The sequence below is a fragment of the Ranitomeya imitator genome, chromosome 3 (genome assembly GCF_032444005.1).
Source record: "Ranitomeya imitator isolate aRanImi1 chromosome 3, aRanImi1.pri, whole genome shotgun sequence".
Lineage (NCBI taxonomy): Eukaryota > Metazoa > Chordata > Amphibia > Anura > Dendrobatidae > Ranitomeya > Ranitomeya imitator.
Genome location: NC_091284.1, coordinates 478,419,171 through 478,443,586, shown reverse-complemented (window position 1 = coordinate 478,443,586; position 24,416 = coordinate 478,419,171). Strand labels below are relative to the sequence as shown.

The following is a 24,416-nucleotide window of genomic DNA, read 5'->3' as shown; positions in this document are numbered from 1 at the left end:
CAGGGGGCATTGCTTTGTTCAGTGGAGTAGTTAGTAAGGCTGAAAAAAGACATTTGCCCATCCAGTTCAGCCTATATTCCATCATAATAAATCCCCAGATCTACGTCCTTCTACAGAACCTAATAATTGTATGATACAATATTGTTCTGCTCCAGGAAGACATCCAGGCCTCTCTTGAACCCCTCGACTGAGTTCGCCATCACCACCTCCTCAGGCAAGCAATTCCAGATTCTCACTGCCCTAACAGTAAAGAATCCTCTTCTATGTTGGTGGAAAAACCTTCTCTCCTCCAGACGCAAAGAATGCCCCCTTGTGCCCGTCACCTTCCTTGGTATAAACAGATCCTCAGCGAGATATTTGTATTGTCCCCTTATATACTTATACATGGTTATTAGATCGCCCCTCAGTCGTCTTTTTTCTAGACTAAATAATCCTAATTTCGCTAATCTATCTGGGTATTGTAGTTCTCCCATCCCCTTTATTAATTTTGTTGCCCTCCTTTGTACTCTCTCTAGTTCCATTATATCCTTCCTGAGCACCGGTGCCCAAAACTGGACACAGTACTCCATGTGCGGTCTAACTAGGGATTTGTACAGAGGCAGTATAATGCTCTCATCATGTGTATCCAGACCTCTTTTAATGCACCCCATGATCCTGTTTGCCTTGGCAGCTGCTGCCTGGCACTGGCTGCTCCAGGTAAGTTTATCATTAACTAGGATCCCCAAGTCCTTCTCCCTGTCAGATTTACCCAGTGGTTTCCCATTCAGTGTGTAATGGTGATATTGATTCCTTCTTCCCATGTGTATAACCTTACATTTATCATTGTTAAACCTCATCTGCCACCTTTCAGCCCAAGTTTCCAACTTATCCAGATCCATCTGTAGCAGAATACTATCTTCTCTTGTATTAACTGCTTTACATAGTTTTGTATCATCTGCAAATATCGATATTTTACTGTGTAAACCTTCTACCAGATCATTAATGAATATGTTGAAGAGAACAGGTCCCAATACTGACCCCTGCGGTACCCCACTGGTCACAGCGACCCAGTTAGAGACTATACCATTTATAACCACCCTCTGCTTTCTATCACTAAGCCAGTTACTAACCCATTTACACACATTTTCCCCCAGACCAAGCATTCTCATTTTGTGTACCAACCTCTTGTGCGGCACGGTATCAAACGCTTTGGAAAAATCGAGATATACCACGTCCAATGACTCACCGTGGTCCAGCCTATAGCTTACCTCTTCATAAAAACTGATTAGATTGGTTTGACAGGAGCGATTTCTCATAAACCCATGCTGATATCGAGTTAAACAGTTATTCTCATTGAGATAATCCAGAATAACATCCCTCAGAAACCCTTCAAATATTTTACCAACAATAGAGGTTAGACTTACTGGCCTATAATTTCCAGGTTCACTTTTAGAGCCCTTTTTGAATATTGGCACCACATTTGCTATGCGCCATTCCTGCGGAACAGACCCTGTCGCTATAGAGTCCGTAAAAATAAGAAATAATGGTTTATCTATTACATTACTTAGTTCTCTTAGTACTCGTGGGTGTATGCCATCCGGACCCGGAGATTTATCTATTTTGATCTTATTTAGCCGGTTTCGCACCTCTTCTTGGGTTAGATTGGTGACCCTTAATATAGGGTTTTCATTGTTTCTTGGGATTTTACCTAGCATTTCATTTTCCACCGTGAATACCGTGAGACAACTGTAATGAGAGGCTGACACAGTGAGTAGGCCCAAATCAGTAAGTAGGCTAAATGGTAACAGAAGTAAACAGGCGGCACTGGTTTGTTCAGTGTAGGAGAACATCAAGGAGCGGCAGACACCGTTAGTAGGGCCAACAAAACAAGTAGGCCAAATGCAGTGTTATATTAAAAACAATTTAACGAGCGCCTGAAGATAGAAGCTAGGGAAAGGAAACCTGCAGAACACCTTGGAGCGGAAGACGCCATTTGTAGAACCCAGACCCAACTTGTAGGCCTAATGCAGTGTTGTTTCAACAACTACTTAACGAGAGCTTGAAGATAGAAGCTAGGGAGAGGCAACCTGGAGAACACCTTGGAGTGGCAGACACCGTCTCTACAACCCAGACCCAACTTGTAGGCCTAATGCAGTGTTGTTTCAACAACTACTTAACGAGAGCTTGAAGATAGAAGCTAGGGAGAGGCAACCTGGAGAACACCTTGGAGCGGCAGACACCGTCTCTACATCCCAGACCCAACTTTTAGGCCTAATGCAGTGTTGTTTCAATAATTACTTAACGAGAGCTTGAAGAAAGAAGCTAGGGAGAGGCAACCTGGAGAACACCTTGGAGCGGCAGACACCGTCTCTACAACCAAGACCCAACTTGTAGGCCTAATGCAGTGTTGTTTCAACAACTACTTAACGAGAGCCTGAAAATGGAATTTCAGGACAGGAAACCAGGAGAACAGCACGGAGCGGCATACACCGTTAGTAGGCCCCAACCACACTAGTAGGCCAAATTCTGTGTAATATTAACTAATAACAACTACTTAACGAGAGCCTGAAAATGGAAGTTCAGGACAGGAAACCAGGAGAACAGCATGGAGCGGCATACACCGTTAGTAGGCCCCAACCCAACTAGTAGTCCAAATGCAGTGTAATATTAACAACTACTTAACGAGAGCCTGAAAATGGAATTTCAGGACAGGAAACCAGGAGAACAGCAAGGAGCGGCAGACACCGTTAGTAGGCCCCAACCCAACTAGTAGGCCAAATGCAGTTGTTCCATTTAACAACTATTTAACAAGAGCCTGAAGATAGAGGCTCAGGAAAGGCAACCAGGAGAACACCTTGGAGCGGCAGACACTGTTAGTAGGTCACAACCAAACTAGTAGCCCCACTGCAGTTGTAAAATTCCGATAGGCTGAAAACCTGATAATTGCAGGTATTTTTTTTAAAGAGGACAGCTGTATTGAGTGGCGCTGCCAGACACTGTTAGTAGGCCTTACACCACAAATTTGGCTCGACGCAGGTTTAAAAAAAATTACATGGGTACACGGTCTGCATTGGTGTGCTCAGTGGAGGACAATTGGAAGGAGGGACCGCAGAAACACTTAGTAGGCCTAAAATAAAAACAGTAGGCTCTATGCACTTTTAAATAGGTTCCAGGGGTACACAGGCAGCATTGGTGTGGTCAGTCGAGGACTATTGGAAGGAGGGACCGCAGACAGACTTAGTAGGCCTAAAATAACAAAATAGGCTCTATGCACTTTAAAATAGGTTCCAGGGGTACACACGCAGCATTGGTGTGGTCAGTGGAGGACTATTGGAAGGAGGGACCACAGACAGACTTAGTAGGCCTAAAATAACAAAATAGGCTCTATGCAGCTTCGATTATGTGGCAACCTGGAGAACACCTTGGAGCGGAAGACACCGTTTGTAGAACCCAGACCCAACTTGTAGGCCTAATGCAGTGTTGTTTCAACAACTACTTAACAAGAGCTTCAAGATAGAAGCTAGGGAGAGGCAACCTGGAGAACACCTTGGAGCGGCAGACACCGTCTCTACAACCAAGACCCAACTTGTAGGCCTAATGCAGTGTTGTTTCAACAACTACTTAACGAGAGCTTGAAGATAGAAGCTAGGGAGAGACAACCTGGAGAACACCTTGGAGCGGAAGACACCGTCTCTACAACCAAGACCCAACTTGTAGGCCTAATGCAGTGTTGTTTCAACAACTACTTAACGAGAGCCTGAAAATGGAATTTCAGGACAGGAAACCAGGAGAACAGCACGGAGCGGCATACACTGTTAGTAGGCCCCAACCACACTACTGGCCAAATTCTGTGTAATATTAACTAATAACAACTACTTAACGAGAGACTGAAAATGGACGTTCAGGACAGGAAACCAGGAGAACAGCAAGGAGCGGCAGACACCGTTAGTAGGCCCCAACCCAACTAGTAGGCCAAATGCAGTTGTTCCATTTAACAACTATTTAACAAGAGCCTGAAGATAGAAGTTTAGGAAAGGCAACCAGGAGAACACCTTGGAGCGGCAGACACTGTTAGTAGGCCCCAACCAAACTAGTAGCCCCTTCTGCAGTTGTAAAATTCCGATAGGCTGAAAACCTGATAATTGCAGGTATTTTTTTTTAAAGAGGACAGCTGTATTGAGTGGCGCTGCCAGACACTGTTAGTAGGCCTTACACCACAAATTTGGCTCGACGCAGGTTTAAAAAAGGTTACATGGGTACACGATCTGCATTGGTGTGCTCAGTGGAGGACAATTGGAAGGAGGGACCGCAGAAACACTTAGTAGGCCTAAAATAAAAACAGTAGGCTCTATGCACTTTTAAATAGGTTCCAGGGGTACACAGGCAGCATTGGTGTGGTCAGTTGAGGACTATTGGAAGGAGGGACCGCAGACAGACTTAGTAGGCCTAAAATAACAAAATAGGCTCTGTTATGAACAGGTGATTCAGAACCACAATGGACCTGGTGGTTACGAGCACAGAAAATGACCTGATAGTTGCTAATCACATAGGACGAGCTCTGAGACGTGGGAACTCTGCTGACCACAATTCCTAATCCTATCATACCACACTAAAGGTAGCCGTGGAGCGTTCCTGACCAGACCTAGACGCCTCGGGCACAGCCTGAGAAACTAGCTAGCCCTGAAGATAGAAAAATAAGCCTACCTTGCCTCAGAGAAATTCCCCAAAGGAAAAGGCAGCCCCCCACATATAATGACTGTGAGTTAAGATGAAAATACAAACACAAGGATGAAATAGATTTTAGCAAAGTGAGGCCCGACTTACTGAATAGACCGAGGATAGGAAAGATAGCTTTGTGGTCAGCACAAAAACCTACAAACAACCACACAGAGGGGGCAAAAAGACCCTCCGCACCGACTAACGGTACGGAGGTGCTCCCTCTGCGTCTCAGAGCTTCCAGCAAGCAAGAAAAACCAATATAGCAAGCTGGACAGAAAAAATAGCAAACAAAAGTAACACAAGTAGAACTTAGCTTATGCAGGGCAGACAGGCCACAAGAACGATCCAGGAGAAAGCAAGACCAATACTGGAACATTGACTGGAGGCCAGGAACAAAGAACTAGGTGGAGTTAAATAGAGCAGCACCTAACGACTTAACCTCGTCACCTGAGGAAGGAAACTCAGAAGCCGCAGCCCCACTCACATCCACCAGAGGAAGTTCATAGACAGAACCAGCCGAAGTACCACTCATGACCACAGGAGGGAGCTTGACCACAGAATTCACCACAAGGCTCTATGCACTTTAAAATAGGTTCCAGGGGTACACACGCAGCATTGGTGTGGTCAGTGGAGGACTATTGGAAGGAGGGACCACAGACAGACTTAGTAAGCCTAAAATAACAAAACAGGTTCTATGCAGTTTCGATTTTGTGGCAACCTGGAGAACAGCAAGGAGCGGCAGACACCGTTTGTAGAACCCAGACCCAACTTATAGGCCTAATGCAGTGTTGTTTCAACAACTACTTAACAAGAGCTTCAAGATAGAAGCAAGGGAGAGGCAACCAGGAGAACACCTTGGAGCGGCAGACACTGTTAGTAGGCCCCAACCAAACTAGTAGCCCCACTGCAGTTGTAAAATTCCGATAGGTTGAAAACCTGATAATTGCAGGTATTTTTTTAAAGAGGACAGCTGTATTGAGTGGTGCTGCCAGACACTGTTAGTAGGCCTTACACCACAAAGTTGGCTCAACGCAGGTTTAAAAAAGGTTACATGGGTACACGGTCTGCATTGGTGTGCTCAGTGGAGGACAATTGGAAGGAGGGACCGCAGACACACTTAGTAGGCCTAACATTTTAAAAAATAGGCTCAAAGCAGTTTGAATTATCTTGCAGGGGTACACAGGCAGCATTGGTGTGGTCAGGGGAGGACAATTTGAAGGAGGGACCGCAGACACACTTAGTAGGCCTAAAATTTAAAAAAATAGGCTCAAAGCACCTTCGATTATGTGGCAGGGGTACATAGGCAGCATTGGTGTGGTCAGCGGAGGACAATTTGAAGGAGGGACCGCAGACACACTTAGTAGGCCTAAAATAAAAAAAAAATAGGCTCAAAGCACCTTCAATTATGTGGCAGAGGTACACAGGCAGCATTGGTGTGGTCAGCGGAGGACGATTGGAAGGAGTGTCTGACACAGTTAGTACTCCCAAAAAAAAATAGATGTTAATGTCTCGCAAAACAACAAAACCCAACAAAAAAAGGGTGGCATACTTAGGTACAGTGGGCTCCGCTGCTGAGTTTCAGACATAGTAATTTGGCGCTAAGTATTTACTGGTGTCAATATAGGATACTGACCCAGACTATTTTAACTAGCATCATACATGTCAACAAATTGGTATTGTCAGTGCCAGGCATTGAGGGATGTCAGCGCATAGACTAAACATTGGTGGAGCTGTGAGAGATAATTTTGCAAGTGGTAGAGCACTGTTTGAGCTGGGGGGGAACTCTCTTGCGGCCAGCGGTACAGGCCCAGGGCCCCTCATGTTACAACGGTGTGTCTGACGTTGGGTGCGCACCACCACCGCCGGAGACACATTATTGTACTATGAGGGACCCAGTGGCAGTGCCATCAACCAAAAGTGGGCACACCCACATCTTCAGACAAACGGCACTCTCACGGGTGCTTGCGCCAAGTGGCGAGACCAGTCCACAAGCAAGAACTTTTTATAGGAAAGCTAGGTGTCAGCCGGGAAAGGTGGGGCAAAATAATTAGAAATCCATGAGTGGTTCATTTTAATGAAGGTTAGATCATCAACATTTTGGGTAGCCAGACGAGTCCTTTTTCGGTCAATATTGAACCAGCAGCACTGAATACTCTTTCTGATAGCACACTAGCTGCTGGGCAAGCAAGCTCCTGCAATGCATATTCTGCCAATTCAGGCCAGGTGTCTATTTTGAATGCCCAGTAATCAAATGGGAATGAAGGTTGAGGGAGAACATCGATAAGGGATGAAAAATAGTTAGTAACCATACTGGACAAATGTTGTCTCCTGTCACTTTGAATTGATGCTGCAGTACCTGTCCTGTCTGCGCTCATTGCGAAATCACTCCACAACCTGGTCAGAAAACCCCTCTGTCCAACGCCACTTCTGATTTGTGCACCTCTAACACCTCTTGCCCCCTGCAGCTCGTGTGAGAACCATCACCGGCGCTGTGTGCTGGTAATGCCTGAATCAAACGGTCTACAAGAGTTGCTTGTTTGGTTGCTAATATTTGTTCGAGGTTCTCATGTGGCATGATATTTTGCAATTTGCCTTTATAGCGAGGATCAAGGACGCAGGCCAACCAGTAATCATCATCGGTCATCATTTTAATAATGCGTGGGTCCCTTTTGAGGATATGTAAGGCATAATCCGCCATGTGGGCCAAAGTTCCAGTTGTCAAATCTGCGCTTGTGCTGGGTTGAGGGGCAGTTTCAGGCAAATCTATGTCACTTGTCTCCCTCAAAAAACCTGAACCCGGCCTTGCAACGCCACCAGTTTCTATTGGCCCCGGAGAAGCTTCCTCATTCAAAAAATACTCATCCCCATCATCCTCCTCGTCCTCTTCCTCTTCGCCCGCTACCTCGTCCTGTAGACTGCCCTGACCAGACAATGGCTGACTGTCATCAAGGCTTCCCTCTTCCTCAGCTGCAGACGCCTGCTCCTTTATGTGCGTCAAACTTTGCATCAGCAGACGCATTAGGGGGATGCTCATGCTTATTATGGCGTTGTCTGCACTAACCAGCCATGTGCATTCCTCAAAACACTGAAGGACTTGACACAGGTCTTGTACCTTCGACCACTGCACACCTGACAACTCCATGTCTGCCATCCAACTGCCTGCCCGTGTATGTGTATCCTCCCACAAATACATAACAGAACGCCTCTGTTCGCACAGTCTCTGAAGCATGTGCAGTGTGGAGTTCCACCTTGTTGCAACGTCGATGATTAGGTGATGCTGGGGAAGGTTCAAAAACCGCTGATGGTTCTGCATACGGCTGGAGTGTACAGGCGAACGGCGAATATGCGAGCAAAGTCTGCGCACTTTGAGGAGCAGGTCGGGTAACCCTGGATAACTTTTCAGGAAGCACTGCGCAACCAGGTTTAAGGTGTGAGCCAGGCAAGGAATGTGTTTCAGTTGTGAAAGGGCTATGGCAGCCATAAAATTCCTTCCATTATCACTCACTACCTTGCCTGCCTCAAGATGTACACTGCCCAGCCAGGACTGAGTTTCTTGCTGCAAGAGCTCGGACAGAACTTCCGCGGTGTGTCTGTTGTTGCCCAATCACTTCATTGCCAATACAGCCTGCTGACGCTTGCCACTAGCTGTCCCATAATGGGACACCTCGTGTGCAACAGTGGCAGCTGCGGATGGAGTGCTCGTGCGACTGCGGTCTGTAGACGAGCTCTCGCTTCTGCAGGAGGACGAGAAGGAGGAGGACGGGGGGCGAACGCCTACAGCCAACTGTTTCCTAGACCGTGGGCTAGGCAGAAGTGTCCCAATATTGCTGTCCCCTGTGGACCCTGCATCCACCACATTAACCCAGTGTGCCGTGATGGAGACATAACATCCCTGGCCATGCCTACTGATCCATGCATCTGTTGCCAGGTGCACCTTTGTACTCACAGATTGCCTGAGTGCATGGACGATGCGGTCTTTTACATGCTGGTGGAGGGCTGGGATGGCTTTTCTCGAAAAGAAGTGTCAACTGGGTAGCTAGTAGCGTGGTACAGCGTAGTCCATCAGGGCTTTGAAAGCTTTGCTTTCAACTAACCGGTAGGGGATCATCTCTAACGAGATTAGTCTAGCAATGTGGGCGTTCAAACCCTGTGTACGCGGATGCGAGGATGAGTACTTCCTTTTCCTTTCGAGAGTCTCATGTAGGGTGAGCTGGACTGGAGAGCTGCAGATCGTGGAACTAGCGGGGGTGCCGGTGGACATGGCAGACTGTGAGAGGGTTGGAGATGGTATTCTTGCTGGTGCCCTACATGCAGTGTTTCCTACCACGAACCTGGTGATTCCCTGACTGCTTTGGCCTGGCGACGAAACCTGCACATTTACTGCAGGTGGTGCGGGAAATGGTGGGCTTACAGTGAGGGAAGGGATGTAGCGTTGCTGACTAGCTTCATTGGCTGAGGGTGCTACAACCTTAAGGGACGTTTGGTAGTTAGTCCAGGCTTGCAAATGCATGGTGGTTAAATGTCTACGCATGCAACTTGTATTTAGACTTTTAAGATTCTGACCTCTGCTTAAGGTAGTTGAACATTTTTGACAGATGACTTTGCGCTGATCATTTGGATGTTGTTTAAAAAAATGCCAGACTGCACTCTTTCTACTATCGGATACCTTTTCAGGCATTGCAGACTGAGCTTCTTTAACCGGATGGCCACGCTGTCCTACAACTGGTTTTGGTTTTGCCACGCGTTTTTGGCCAGATACGGGCCTGGCAGATGGAACCTGTTGCGATATTGATGCCTGCTGCGGCTCCTCCTCCTCCGCTTCAGAGCTACTGCTGCCTGCACCCTGTTCCCCCAATGGCTGCCAATCGGGGTCAACAACTGGGTCATCTATGACCTCCTCTTCTATCTCGTGTGCAACTTCGTCTGTGTCACCGTGTAAGCCGGTGGTATAGCGTTCGTGACGGGGCACCATAGTCTCATCAGGGTCTGATTCTGGATCAGTACACTGCGAGGGCAATGTTCTGGTCTGAGTCAAAGGAACAGCATAGTAATCTGGCTGTGGCTGTGCATCTATGCACTCCATGTCCGATTCAACTTGTAATGGGCATGGCTTGTTAACTATTTCACTTTCTAACCCAGGAACGGTATGTGTAAAGAGTTCCATGGAGTAACCCGTTGTGTCGGCTGACGCATCCTTCTCTGTTCTTGGTGAAGAGGACAAGGAAGCGACTTGTCCCTGACCGTGAACATCCACTAACGACGCGCTGCTTTTACATTTAGCAGTTTCAGAAGAGGAGGCGAAAGAGCTAGAGGCTGAGTCAGCAAGGAAAGCCAAAACTTGTTCTTGCTGCTCCGGCTTTAAAAGCGGTTTTCCTACTCCCAGAAAAGGGAGCGTTCGAGGCCTTGTGTAGCCAGACGACGAACCTGGCTCAACAACTCGAGACTTAGGTGCTATATTGCTTTTCCCACGACCACCTGATGCTCCACCACCACTACCATCATTACCAGCTGGCAATGACAGCTCACGGCCATGACCTCTTCCACCAGACTTCCTCTTTGTTTGAAAAACGTAACCAAACTAACGGTATTTGTTACTGTAAAACCAGTTACAAGGTGAACTCAAACTTCTGTTGGATTTATATATCCCTTTATAGGTGGGTGAGACTGCAGGGAAAATCAGACCCGATGTATAACAGTACACAGCTTCAGTGGCAGACAGATATGCCACTAACAGGACTGACGCAGATGCAGACACTACCAATAAAAATCTCCCCCTTTTTATTTTTTTCTGGGAGAATATTGAAGAAATGTGGCCCACTCTTATACAGTATATGTTCTGTGGCATAAAATGAAAGACAGATGTCACACACATGACTGGCACTGAGGCAGAATTGCCAATCTTAATCTCCCACTATTTTTTTTTTTATTTATTGGAGAATTGGCAAGAAATCAGGCCCACTGTTAGACTGTATGTTTTCTGTGGCACAAAAGGAGAGACAGATGCCACACACAGGACTGGCACTGAGGCAGAAATGCCAATCTTAATCTCCCACTATTTTTTTTTCCTGGGAGAATTTAAAATAAATCTGGTCCAGAGTTACACACTAGGTTTTCTGTGGCACAAAATTAAAGACAGATGCCACACACACGACTGGCACTGAGGCAGAAATGCCAATCTTAATCTCCCACTTTTTTTTTTTTCTGGGAGAATTTAAAAAAAATCTGGCCCAGTATTACACACTAGGTTTTCTGTGGCACAAAATAAAAGACAGATGCTACGCACACGACTGGCACTGAGGCAGAATTGCCAATCTTAATCTCCCACAATTTTTTTCTTTTCTGGGACAATTGTAAAAAAATCTGGCCCAGTGTTACACACTAGGTTTAATGTGGCACAAAATGAGAGACTGATGGCACACACAGGACTGGCACTGAGGCAGAAATGCCAATCCTAATCTCCCACTTTTTTTTTTTCCCTGGGAGAATTTAAAAAAAAATCTGGCCCAGTATTACACACTAGGTTTTCTGTGGCACAAAATTAAAGACAGATGCCACACACATGACTGGCACTGAGGCAGAATTGCCAATCTTAATCTCCCACTATTTTTTTTTATTTATGGGAGAATTGGCAAGAAATCAGGCCCACTGTTAGACTGTATGTTTTCTGTGGCACAAAATGAGAGACAGATGCCGCACACAGGACTGGCACTGAGGCAGAAATGCCAATCTTAATCTCCCACTTTTTTTGTAACTTTATTGTGGGAGAATTGTCAAGAAATTAGGCCCAGTGTTACACACTAGGTTTTCTGTGGCACAAAATGAGAGAGAGATGCCACACACAGGACTGACACAGAGGCAGAATGGCCAATCTTAATCTCCCACTATTTTTTTTTTCTGGGAGAATTTAAAAAAATCTGGCCGAGTATTACACACTAGGTTTTCTGTGGCACAAAATTAAAGACAGATGCCACACACACGACTGGCACTGAGGCAGAATTGCCAATCTTAATCTCCCACTATTTTTTTTCTGGGAGAATTTTAAAAAAATCTGGCCCAGTATTACACACTAGGTTTTCTGTGGCACAAAATTAAAGACAGATGCCACACACACGACTGGCACTGAGGCAGAATTGCCAATCTCAATCTCCAACTATTTTTTTTTTCTGGGAGAATTTAAAAAAAATCAGGCCCAGTATTTCACACTAGGTTTTCTGTGGCACAAAATTAAAGACAGATGCCACACACGACTGGCAGTGAGGCAGAATTGCCAATCTTAATCTCCCACTATTTTTTTTTCTGGGAGAATTTAAAAAAAATCTGGCCCAGTATTACACACTAGGTTTTCTGTGGCACAAAATAAAAGACAGATGCCACACACACGACTGGCACTGAGGCAGAATTGCCAATCTTAATCTCCCACTATTTTTTTTTATTTATGGGAGAATTGGCAAGAAATCAGGCCCACTGTTAGACTGTATGTTTTCTGTGGCACAAAATGAGACAGATACCACACACAGGACTGGCACTGAGGCAGAAATGCCAATCTTAATCTCCCACATTATTTGTAACTTTATTGTGGGAGAATTGTCAAGAAATCAGGCCCAGTGTTACACACTAAGTTTTCTGTGGCACAAAATGAGAGACAGATGCCACACACAGGACTGGCACAGAGGCAGAATGGCCAATCTTAATCTCCCACTATTTTTTTTTTTCTGGGAGAATTTAAAAAAAATCTGGCCCAGTATTACACACTAGGTTTTCTGTGGCACAAAATAAAAGACAGATGCCACACACACGACTGGCACTGAGGCAGAATTGCCAATCTTAATCTCCCACTATTTTTTTTTTCCTGGGAGAATTTAAAAAAAAATCTGGCCCAGTATTACACACTAGATTTTCTGTGGCACAAAATAAAAGACAGATGCCACACACACGACTGGCACTGAGGCAGAATTGCCAATCTTAATCTCCCACTATTTTTTTTTTTCCTGGGAGAATTTAAAAAAAAATCTGGCCCAGTATTACACACTAGGTTTTCTGTGGCACAAAATTAAAGACAGATGCCACACACACGACTGGCACTGAGGCAGAATTGCCAATCTTAATCTCCCACTATTTTTTTTTTATTTATGGGAGAATTGGCAAGAAATCAGGCCCACTGTTAGACTGTATGTTTTCTGTGGCACAAAATGAGAGACAGATGCCACACACAGGACTGGCACTGAGGCAGAAATGCCAATCTTAATCTCCCACTCTTTTTTTGTAACTTTATTGTGGGAGAATTGTCAAGAAATCAGGACCAGTGTTACACACTAGGTTTTCTGTGACACAAAATGAGACACAGATGCCACACACAGGACTGCCACTGATGCAGATTTGCCAATTTTAATCTGCACCCCTTTTTTTTTTCTTCAGGGAGACTAGTGAATAAATCTGGGCCACTGTATTAGAGTATATTTTCTGTGGCAGATAGTGGCTTGAAGAGATATAACGAAAAAAATAAATTAAAAAGGGACTGTCCTACAATTACTATCTCCCTGCAGTAATCTCAGCAAAGTATGGCAGGCAGCAATAACAAGGAGTGGACTGCTGCACAAAAAAGTCAAAAGTGTGGACAAACAAACAAGATAGCTGTGCATAAAGGAAGGAGCAACAGGATTTGTGCTTTGAAAAAAGCAGTTGGTTTGCACAGCGGCGTACAAACAGCAATGCAGCTATCAGGGAGACTTCTAGGGCAGCCCAATGAGGTACAGCGCTGAGGAAAAAAAAATGTAGCCTCCACTGTCCCTGCAAACAAAAGGTGGTGTTGGACAGTGGAAATCGCTACAGCACAAGCGGTTTGGGGGTTAATGTACCCTGCCTAACGCTATCCCTGCTTCTGACGAAGCGGCAGCAACCTCTCCCTAGGCTCAGATCAGCAGCAGTAAGAAGGCGGTCGGCGGGAACTCCCCTTTATAGCCCCTGTGACGCCGCAGAAAGCAAGCCAATCACTGTAATGCCCTTCTCTAAGATGGTGGGGACTGAGACCTATGTCATCACGCTGCCCACACTCTGCGTCCACCTCCATTGACTGATAAATGGCGCTTTTCGCGTCATTGAAACGCGACTTTGGTGCGAAAGTCGCGTACCGCGTGGCCGACCCCACACAGGGATCGGGTCGGGTTTCATGAAACCCGACTTTGCCAAAAGTCGGCGACTTATGAAAATGACTGATCCGTTTCGTTCAACCCTAGTTGTAACAATGGATACCTAAGCTACTGCAATGCCCTGCACATGGGGAAAGCTGTTGTGATAGGCAATTTAGTATCACAATGGACATAGCGGTCAGAGCACATACAGTGATCTGACAATAACCCAAAATAATAGAACGAGCTCTGAGACGTGGGAACTCTGCAGACCGCAATCCCTAATCCTCTCCAAACAACACTAGAGGCAGCCGTGGATTGCGCCTAACTCTGCTTATGCAACTCGGCACAGCCTGAGAAACTAACTAGCCTGAAGATAGAAAATAAGCCTACCTTGCCTCAGAGAAATACCCCAAAGGAAAAGGCAGCCCCCCACATATAATGACTGTGAGTTAAGATGAAAGGACAAACGTAGGGATGAAATAGATTCAGCAAAGTGAGGCCCGACCTTCCCAACAGAGCGAGGACAGGAAAGATAACTTTGCGGTCTACACAAAACCCCAAAGAAAACCACGCAAAGGGGGCAAAAGACCCTCCGTACCGAACTAACGGCACGGAGGTACACCCTTTGCGTCCCAGAGCTTCCAGCAAAACAATTAGACAAGCTGGACAGAAAAAATAGCAAACAAATAGCAAGAAGAACCTAGCCATGCAGAGCAGCAGGCCACAGGAATGATCCAGGGAAAAACAAGTCCAACACTGGAACATTGACAGGAAGCATGGATCAAAGCATTAGGTGGAGTTAAGTAGAGAAGCACCTAACGACCTCACCAGATCACCTGAGGGAGGAAACTCAGAAGCCGCAGTACCACTTTCCTCCACAAACGGAAGCTCCCAGAGAGAATCAGCCGAAGTACCACTTGTGACCACAGGAGGGAGCTCTGCCACAGAATTCACAACAGTACCCCCCCTTGAGGAGGGGTCACCGAACCCTCACGAGAGCCCCCAGGCCGACCAGGATGAGCCACATGAAAGGCACAAACAAGATCGGGAGCATGGACATCAGAGGCAAAAATCCAGGAATTATCTTCCTGAGCATAACCCTTCCATTTAACCAGATACTGGAGTTTCCGTCTTGAAACACGAGAATCCAAAATCTTCTCCACAATATACTCCAATTCCCCCTCCACCAAAACCGGGGCAGGAGGGTCAACAGATGGAACCATAGGTGCCATGTATCTCCGCAACAATGACCTATGGAATACGTTATGTATGGAAAAAGAATCTGGGAGGGTCAGACGAAAAGACACAGGATTAAGAACCTCAGAAATCCTATACGGACCAATGAAACGAGGTTTAAACTTAGGAGAGGAAACCTTCATAGGAATATGACGAGAAGATAACCAAACCAGATCCCCAACACGAAGTCGGGGACCCACACGGCATCTGCGATTAGCGAAACGTTGAGCCTTCTCCTGGGACAAGGTCAAATTGTCCACTACATGAGTCCAAATCTGCTGCAACCTGTCCACCACAGTATCCACACCAGGACAGTCCGAAGACTCAACCTGTCCTGAAGAGAAACGAGGATGGAACCCAGAATTGCAGAAAAATGGCGAAACCAAAGTAGCCGAGCTGGCCCGATTATTAAGGGCGAACTCAGCCAAAGGAAAAAAGGACAACCAGTCATCCTGATCGGCAGAAACAAAGCATCTCAGATAGGTTTCCAAGGTCTGATTGGTTCGTTCGGTCTGGCCATTAGTCTGAGGATGAAAAGCCGAGGAAAAAGACAAGTCAATGCCCATCCTACCACAAAAGGCTCGCCAAAACCTCGAAACAAACTGGGAACCTCTGTCAGAAACGATATTCTCTGGAATGCCATGCAAACGAACCACATGCTGGAAGAACAATGGCACCAAATCAGAGGAGGAAGGCAATTTAGACAAGGGTACCAGATGGACCATCTTAGAAAAGCGATCACAGACCACCCAAATGACTGACATCTTTTGAGAAACGGGAAGATCTGAAATAAAATCCATAGAGATATGTGTCCAAGGCCTCTTCGGGACCAGCAAGGGCAAAAGCAACCCACTGGCACGAGAACAGCAGGGCTTAGCCCGAGCACAAATCCCACAGGACTGCACAAAAGTACGCACATCCCGCGACAGAGATGGCCACCAAAAGGATCTAGCCACTAACTCTCTGGTACCAAAGATTCCAGGATGACCAGCCAACACCGAACAATGAACCTCAGAGATAACTTTATTGGTCCACCTATCAGGGACAAACAGTTTCTCCGCTGGACAACGATCAGGTTTATTAGCCTGAAATTTTTGCAGCACCCGCCGCAAATCAGGGGAGATGGCAGACACAATTACTCCTTCCTTGAGGATACCCGCCGGCTCAGATAAACCCGGAGAGTCGGGCACAAAACTCCTAGACAGAGCATCTGCCTTCACATTTTTAGAGCCCGGAAGGTACGAAATCACAAAGTCAAAACGGGCAAAAAACAGCGACCAACGAGCCTGTCTAGGATTCAAACGCTTAGCAGACTCGAGATAAGTCAAGTTCTTATGATCAGTCAATACCACCACGCGATGCTTAGCTCCTTCAAGCCAATGACGCCACTCCTCGAATGCCCACTTCATGGCCAGCAACTCTCGGTTGCCCACATCATAATTTCGCTCAGCAGGCGAAAACTTCCTGGAAAAAAAAGCGCATGGTTTCATCACTGAGCAATCAGAACCTCTCTGCGACAAAACAGCCCCTGCTCCAATCTCAGAAGCATCAACCTCGACCTGGAACGGAAGAGAAACATCTGGTTGACACAACACAGGGGCAGAAGAAAAACGACGCTTCAACTCTTGAAAAGCTTCCACAGCAGCAGAAGACCAATTGACCACATCAGCACCCTTCTTGGTCAAATCGGTCAATGGTTTAGCAATACTAGAAAAATTGCAGATGAAGCGACGATAAAAATTAGCAAAGCCCAGGAACTTTTGCAGAATTTTCAGAGATGTCGGCTGAGTCCAATCATGGATGGCTTGGACCTTAACAGGATCCATCTCGATAGTAGAAGGGGAAAAGATGAACCCCAAAAATGAAACCTTCTGCACACCAAAGAGACACTTTGATCCCTTCACAAACAAAGAATTAGCACACAGGACCTGAAAAACCGTTCTGACCTGCTTCACATGAGACTCCCAATCATCCGAGAAGATCAAAATGTCATCCAAGTACACAATCAGGAATTTATCCAGGTACTCTCGGAAGATGTCATGCATAAAGGACTGAAACACTGATGGAGCATTGGCAAGTCCGAATGGCATCACTAGATACTGAAAATGACCCTCGGGCGTATTAAATGCAGTTTTCCATTCATCGCCTCGCCGGATTCGCACCAGATTATACGCACCACGAAGATCTATCTTGGTGAACCAACTAGCCCCCTTAATCCGAGTAAACAAATCAGATAACAATGGCAAGGGGTACTGAAATTTAACAGTGATCTTATTAAGAAGGCGGTAATCTATACAAGGTCTCAGCGAACCATCCTTCTTGGCTACAAAAAAGAACCCTGCTCCTAATGGCGACGATGATGGGCGAATATGCCCCTTCTCCAGGGATTCCTTCACATAACTGCGCATAGCGGTGTGCTCAGGCACGGATAAATTAAACAGTCGACCTTTTGGGAATTTACTACCAGGAATCAAATTGATAGCACAATCACAATCCCTATGCAGAGGTAGGGCATCGGACTTGGGCTCATCAAATACATCCCGGTAATCAGACAAGAACTCTGGAACCTCAGAGGGGGTGGATGACGAAATTGACAGAAATGGAACATCACCATGTACCCCCTGACAACCCCAGCTGGACACCGACATGGATTTCCAATCCAATACTGGATTATGGGCTTGTAGCCATGGCAACCCCAACACGACCACATCATGCAGATTATGCAACACTAGAAAGCGAATAACCTCCTGATGTGCAGGAGCCATGCACATGGTCAGCTGGGTCCAGTATTGAGGCTTATTCTTGGCCAAAGGCGTAGCATCAATTCCTCTCAATGGAATAGGACACTGCAAGGGCTCCAAGAAAAACCCACAACGCTTAGCATATTCCAAGTCCATCAAATTCAGGGCAGCGCCTGAATCCACAAACGCCATGACAGAATACGATGACAAAGAGCAGATCAAGGTAACGGACAGAAGAAATTTTGACTGTACTGTACCAATGGTGGCAGACTTGGCGAACCGCTTAGTGCGCTTAGGACAATCAGAGATAGCATGAGTGGAATCACCACAGTAGAAACACAGCCCATTCAGACGTCTGTGTTCTTGCCGTTCAACTCTGGTCATAGTCCTATCACACTGCATAGGCTCAGGTTTAATCTCAGGTAATACCGCCAAATGGTGCACAGATTTACGCTCACGCAAGCGTCGACCGATCTGAATGGCCAAAGACATAGACTCATTCAAACCAGCAGGCATAGGAAATCCCACCATGACATCCTTAAGGGTTTCAGAGAGACCCTTTCTGAATATAGCTGCCAGCGCAGATTCATTCCATTGAGTGAGCACGGACCACTTTCTAAATTTCTGGCAATATACCTCTATCTCATCCTGAGCCTGACAAAGAGCCAGCAAATTTTTTTCTGCCTGATCCACTGAATTAGGCTCATCGTACAGCAATCCAAGCGCCAGGAAAAACACATCGATATTACTTAATGCAGGATCTCCTGACGCAAGAGAAAATGCCCAGTCCTGAGGGTCGCCACGCAAAAAAGAAATGACGATCCTAACCTGTTGAACTGGGTCACCAGAGGAGCGAGGTTTCAAAGCCAGAAATAGTTTACAATTATTTTTGAAACTCAGAAATTTAGTTCTATCTCCAAAAAACAAATCTGGAATAGGAATTCTCGGTTCTAACAAAGAATTCTGAACTACAAAATCTTGAATATTTTGAACTCTTGCCGTGAGCTGATCCACACATGAAGACAGACCTTTAATGTCCATTGCTACACCTGTGTCCTGAACCACCCAAATGTCTAGGAGAAAAAAAAGGCAAAACACAGTGCAAAGAAAAAAAAATGGTCTCAGAACCTCTTTTTTCCCTCTATTGAGAATCATTAGCACTTTTGGCTTCCTGTACTGTTGTGATAGGCAATTCAGTATCACAATGGACATAGCGGTCAGAGCACATACAGTGATCTGACAATAACCCAAAATAATAGAACGAGCTCTGAGACGTGGGAACTCTGCAGACCGCAATCCCTAATCCTCTCCAAACAACACTAGAGGCAGCCGTGGATTGCGCCTAACTCTGCCTATGCAACTCGGCACAGCCTGAGAAACTAACTAGCCTGAAGATAGAAAATAAGCCTACCTTGCCTCAGAGAAATACCCCAAAGGAAAAGGCAGCCCCCCACATATAATGACTGTAAGTTAAGATGAAAGGACAAACGTAGGGATGAAATAGATTCAGCAAAGTGAGGCCCGACTTTCCCAACAGAGCGAGGACAGGAAAGATAACTTTGCGGTCTACACAAAACCCCAAAGAAAACCACGCAAAGGGGGCAAAAAGACCCTCCGTACCGAACTAACGGCACGGAGGTACACCCTTTGCGTCCCAGAGCTTCCAGCAAAACAATTAGACAAGCTGGACAGAAAAAAATAGCAAACAAATAGCAAAGAAGAACCTAGCCATGCAGAGCAGCAGGCCACAGGAATGATCCAGGGAAAAACAAGTCCAACACTGGAACATTGACAGGAAGCATGGATCAAAGCATTAGGTGGAGTTAAGTAGAGAAGCACCTAACGACCTCACCAGATCACCTGAGGGAGGAAACTCAGAAGCCGCAGTACCACTTTCCTCCACAAACGGAAGCTCCCAGAGAGAATCAGCCGAAGTACCACTTGTGACCACAGGAGGGAGCTCTGACACAGAATTCACAACAGTAAGCAACCTAGTGAATCAGAAGAATTATACTACATTTCAAATTGGAGGTATTTGCTAACTTTGTTATTATTTCAACTATTACATATTGGGATAGGATCTTGGAGACGGGATTACCCCTTAAAGGCAGTAAGACCCACAAATAAGCAATAACTGAAGCCAGCTTCAGTAAAGGCCTGGTTTAGCATCACAATGTAGGAAACCTAGCGTTTGCTTTCATCCATGGCTTCCAGACTTCAGGCAATCAATTTCTGCAAAGGATTTTGTACGAAGTATTAAAAATAAACATTTTATTTATGATAAAGATAATTTGCCCAATTACTTTTGATCCCCTGTAATGAGGTGGTGGATCTTGCCGGGACTGGCATAAATATTCCAAAAGTCTTTTTTTTTTTACGAAAACACTTTTGCAAAATATCAGTTTTACAGTAAAATTCTGACAAATACTGTTTGCTGAATTGGCGCCTATAAATCTATGTTCTACGTATTATTCATGAAATTACACAGAAGAAGATATATTGCTACCTTTATACGTATTTCTTTTTCACACAATTTCTTTTGCTTGTCTGCTTCTTTCCGTTTACGCCTTTCTTCCTCTCGCCTTTTCCTTTTTTCTTCCTCTCTCAATCTCTTTTTTTCCAACTCCCGTCTCCTCCTCTCTTCCCTTTTTTCTTCTCGTATTCTCTATAACAAGGTTACATAAAGCCGCCAACATGAAGTGACCCAAGAATCTGTGTTACATTACACCTGCTCTGGCATTGGGTTTTACCATACCTGTTTCTCTAACTTCCGATTTTTGATGAAGTCGAGAAGTGGAGTCGTTCTTCTCGCTGAAAATCAAAATTGTAATAATATTATACAAAGTATTCTTCATCAATGGAAATGGAACTAGTCATGATGACAGCATAAGATAGACACACAGCAATAGACGGAGCTGTACACACCAATCAGCTCCTTTGTTTTGGCTTCAATTTCTCCCAATAGTGTTTCTGGATTTGCACAAATCTTTTCTTCTTCTGCACAGTAGTTCTCCAAAAATTTCTTATATTCCACATCTGTACAATAAAAAAAATGCTTGTTTAGTTGTCATTGTCCTAGTAGGAACATTTCTAGTTTCTTCGCACATTTGGTAGTTACAAAAGTCCTTTACTTTATTATTATTTATTGTTATAGCGCCATTTATTCCATGGCGCTTTACATGTGAGGAGGGGTATACATAATAAAAACAAGTACAATAATCTTAAACAATACAAGTCATAACTGGTACAGGAGGAGTGAGGACCCTGCCCGCGAAGGCTCACAATCTACAAGGGATGGGTGAGAATACAGTAGGTGAGGATAGAGCTGGTCATGCAGCGGTTTGGTCGCTCGGTGGTTACTGCAGGTTATAGGCTTGTCGGAAGAGGTGGGTCTTCAGGTTCTTTTTGTAGGTTTCGATAGTAGGCGAGAGTCTGATGTGTTTTAGTAGAGGGTTCCAGAGTAGGGGTGATACGCGAGAGAAATCTTGTATATGATTGTGGGAAGAGGAGATAAGAGGGGAGTAGGGAAGGAGATCTTGTGAGGATCGGAGGTTGCGTGTAGGTAAGTACCAGGAGACGAGGTCACAGATGTATGGAGGAGACAGGTTGTGGATGGCTTTGTACGTCATGGTTAGGGTTTTGTAGTGGAGTCTCTGGGCAATGGGGAACCAGTGAAGGGATTAACAGAGGGGAGAGGCCAGGGAATAGCGGGGGGACAGGTGGATTAGTCGGGCAGCAGGGTTTAGAAAAGATTGAAGGGGTGCGAGAGTGTTAGAGGGGAGGCCACACAGCAGGAGGTTGCAGTAGTCAAGGGGAGAGATGATGAGGGCATGGACTAGGGTTTTTGCAGATTCTTGGTTGAGGAATGTACGGATTTGTGAAATATTTTTGAGTTGAAGTCGGCAGGAAGTGGAAAGGGCTTGGATATGTGGTTTGAAGGAGAGATCAGCGTCAAGGATTACCCCGAGGCAGCGAGCTTGTGGGACTGGGGAGAGTGGGAGCCATGCACTGTAATGGATAGGTACGTTGGGGGGGTCGCGTGAGATGGGGGAAAGGTGATGAATTCTGTTTTGTCCATGTTAAGTTTCAGAAATCTAGCGGAGAAGAAGACATTGAGGGGTTCTGGTTAGTAGGGAGGTGATATTTGGTCCAGAGATGTAGATCTGTGTGTCATCAGCATAGAGATGATACTGAAAGCCATAAGATTCTATGAGCTGTCCCAGGCCAAAGGTGTAAATGGAGAAGAGCAGGGGCCCTAGGACTGAAACTTGTGGGACTCCGACAGATAAGGGGTGAGGTGAGGAGGTGGTGTGTGAGTGGGAGTCGCTGAATGTACGGTCTGTTAGGTATAATGAGATCCAGGATAGGGCCAAGTCTGTGATGCCAAGGGATGAGAGGGTCTGTAATAATAGGGAATGGTCCACTGTGTCAAAGGCAGCCGACAGGTCGAGGAGGAGGAGGACAGAGTAGTGTCGCTTGCTCTTGGCAGTTAAGAGGTCATTGGTGACCTTAGTTAGGGCAGTTTCAGTGGAATGGTGTGACCGGAAGCCAGATTGTAAGCGGTCAAAGAGGGAGCAAGAAGAGAGATGGGAGGACAGTTCAAGGTAGACGTGTTGTTCCAGTAGTTTGGAGGCATAAGGGAGAAGTGATATAGGGCGATAGCTAGATACAGAGGATGGGTCAAGAGAGGGCTTTTTGAGGATAGGTGTGATGGAGGCATGTTTAAAGCTTGAGGGGAAAACACCAGTTGTTAGTGATAGGTTGAAGAGATGGGTTAGGGTTGGGATGAAGACTGTGGTGAGGTTTGGGATGAAGTGGGATGGGAGCGGGTCAAGTGCACAGGTGGTGAGATGTGATCTTGAGAGTAGAGTGGAGAGTTGATCTTCTGTAATGGTGGAGAAGTTGGTTTTGGAGGTGGAGGGCTGGGAAGTCGGGAGGAAGGGCTCTGGGGGTTGTTGACCAAAACTGTCTCTGATGATATCAATCTTCTGCTTGAAAAATGAGGCAAAGTCTTCAGCTGAGATAAGTGGAGAGGGAGGAGGTGCTGGGGGATGGAGGGGAGAATTGAAGGTGTTGAATAACTGTTTAGGGTTGTGAATATTTACTTTATTTAGCATTATATATATACCGTATATATATATATATATATATATATATATATATATATATATAATCGGTGGATACGTCCTTGTGTCCGAAGCTGGGATAGGTGGTGCCTGCACACTGTGGCGCCGGAGTCAGCGCGTGTACATAACGCACAATGGTGCCATTTTATTGAAGACACTGTGTATGCGAATTCACAGACACAATGTCTTCAACAAAATGGAGCCTGATATTGCAGGATGCATACAAGTTGACTCTGGCACCATTTTATTGAAGAAATGTATTACAACGTCAACATAGCAGTGCACACGCGCCGACAGTTGCCATTATGCCTATGGCCGGCACGTGTGCACTGCTATGTTGACGTTGTTGTACATTACTTCGGAAAAATGGAGCCTGATATTGCGGGATTCGCACACGTTGACTCCGGCATCATTTTTTTTCAAGAATTCTACTAAAGCGTCAACATAGGAGTGCACACACGCCGGCTATCGCCATTATCCATGTGGCTGGAGCATGCGCACTGCTATGTTGACATTGCAGTACATTATTTTTATAAAATTGCGCCAGAGTCAGCGCATTTATTTAAGACTGTATAAATGTAACAATAAAAATGTTTGCCACACGGTCATAGAATGGGTTCAATAGCTAGTTTTATATATATAGGAATGGAGCCAAATCCCACAATATACTGTATGTGTGTATATATATATATGTATATATATACACACACATATTAATGCATTTTTTGTCATTACATCAAGAAAATTAACTTTATTCCTCCCAGGATCTGCCGGCTTTCAGTCATGCAGGCGTGCCTGGGCATTTGCAGTGCACAGAGCAGCAGCTGTACTGTAACCATACCGCGGCACTGACTGACAGCCGACTCTGCGGGGCATCAGTGCTGTCAGTGAATAAAGTTCCTTTTCTCCCACATTCAGTACAGTGGACGCCACTTTCATAACGCTATTGGGACAGGAGCTAGGGAGCACATAGAGCGCAACAGAGTTGTATCCAGTGTAAAGTTACATTTCTATAAAGGTTATGCTAACCTGATAAGGCTGTGTTCACACCACTGTTTCCAATACGTTTATGCTCAGCTGCTGCAGATCCATAGGCCACCAGACCAGATGAGAATGTTGTGGAGAAAAAACATGGACTTTCCGTGCTGCTGGTGAATTGATGAATAGGTCCAGGGTACACAGGACTGTATTAAATAGCACTTTACTTATCGAAAAGCTTTGCAGTAGAGACACTTCTTCCTCAGGATACACCACTCTTCTGTGTACCCTGGACCCATTCATCAATTCATTAGTAGTGAAGAAAATCCACGTTTATTCTCCACAATAGTCATAACACCATTACCCTTCAGATTAACCCTATATCTGCAGATTAATAACATTATCGGACACGACAGATTCCCTTTAACGGTCTTTCTACTTTGTAAATGTTTGCTTTCACTGACATCTTGCATAGATCTTAATGAGCTTACATGGATTCTACCAGCAGG

The 24,416-nt window shown here is 45.5% G+C and overlaps 1 protein-coding gene across 2 annotated transcripts in view; it reads right to left on the bottom strand.

Annotated features, from left to right (window-relative positions):
- The window catches only part of UPF3A (UPF3A regulator of nonsense mediated mRNA decay), an 82,130-nt gene that overhangs the window by 10,131 nt on the left and 47,583 nt on the right, over positions 1–24,416 (bottom strand). For both annotated transcript variants that reach the window (XM_069757536.1, XM_069757537.1), the window contains exons 5-7: positions 20,729–20,839; positions 20,559–20,614; positions 20,310–20,468 (exon numbers count right to left, since the gene is read on the bottom strand). In XM_069757536.1, coding sequence (XP_069613637.1) covers positions 20,310–20,468; positions 20,559–20,614; positions 20,729–20,839 — 326 coding nt within the window. The remainder of the gene's footprint in view (positions 1–20,309; positions 20,469–20,558; positions 20,615–20,728; positions 20,840–24,416) is intronic.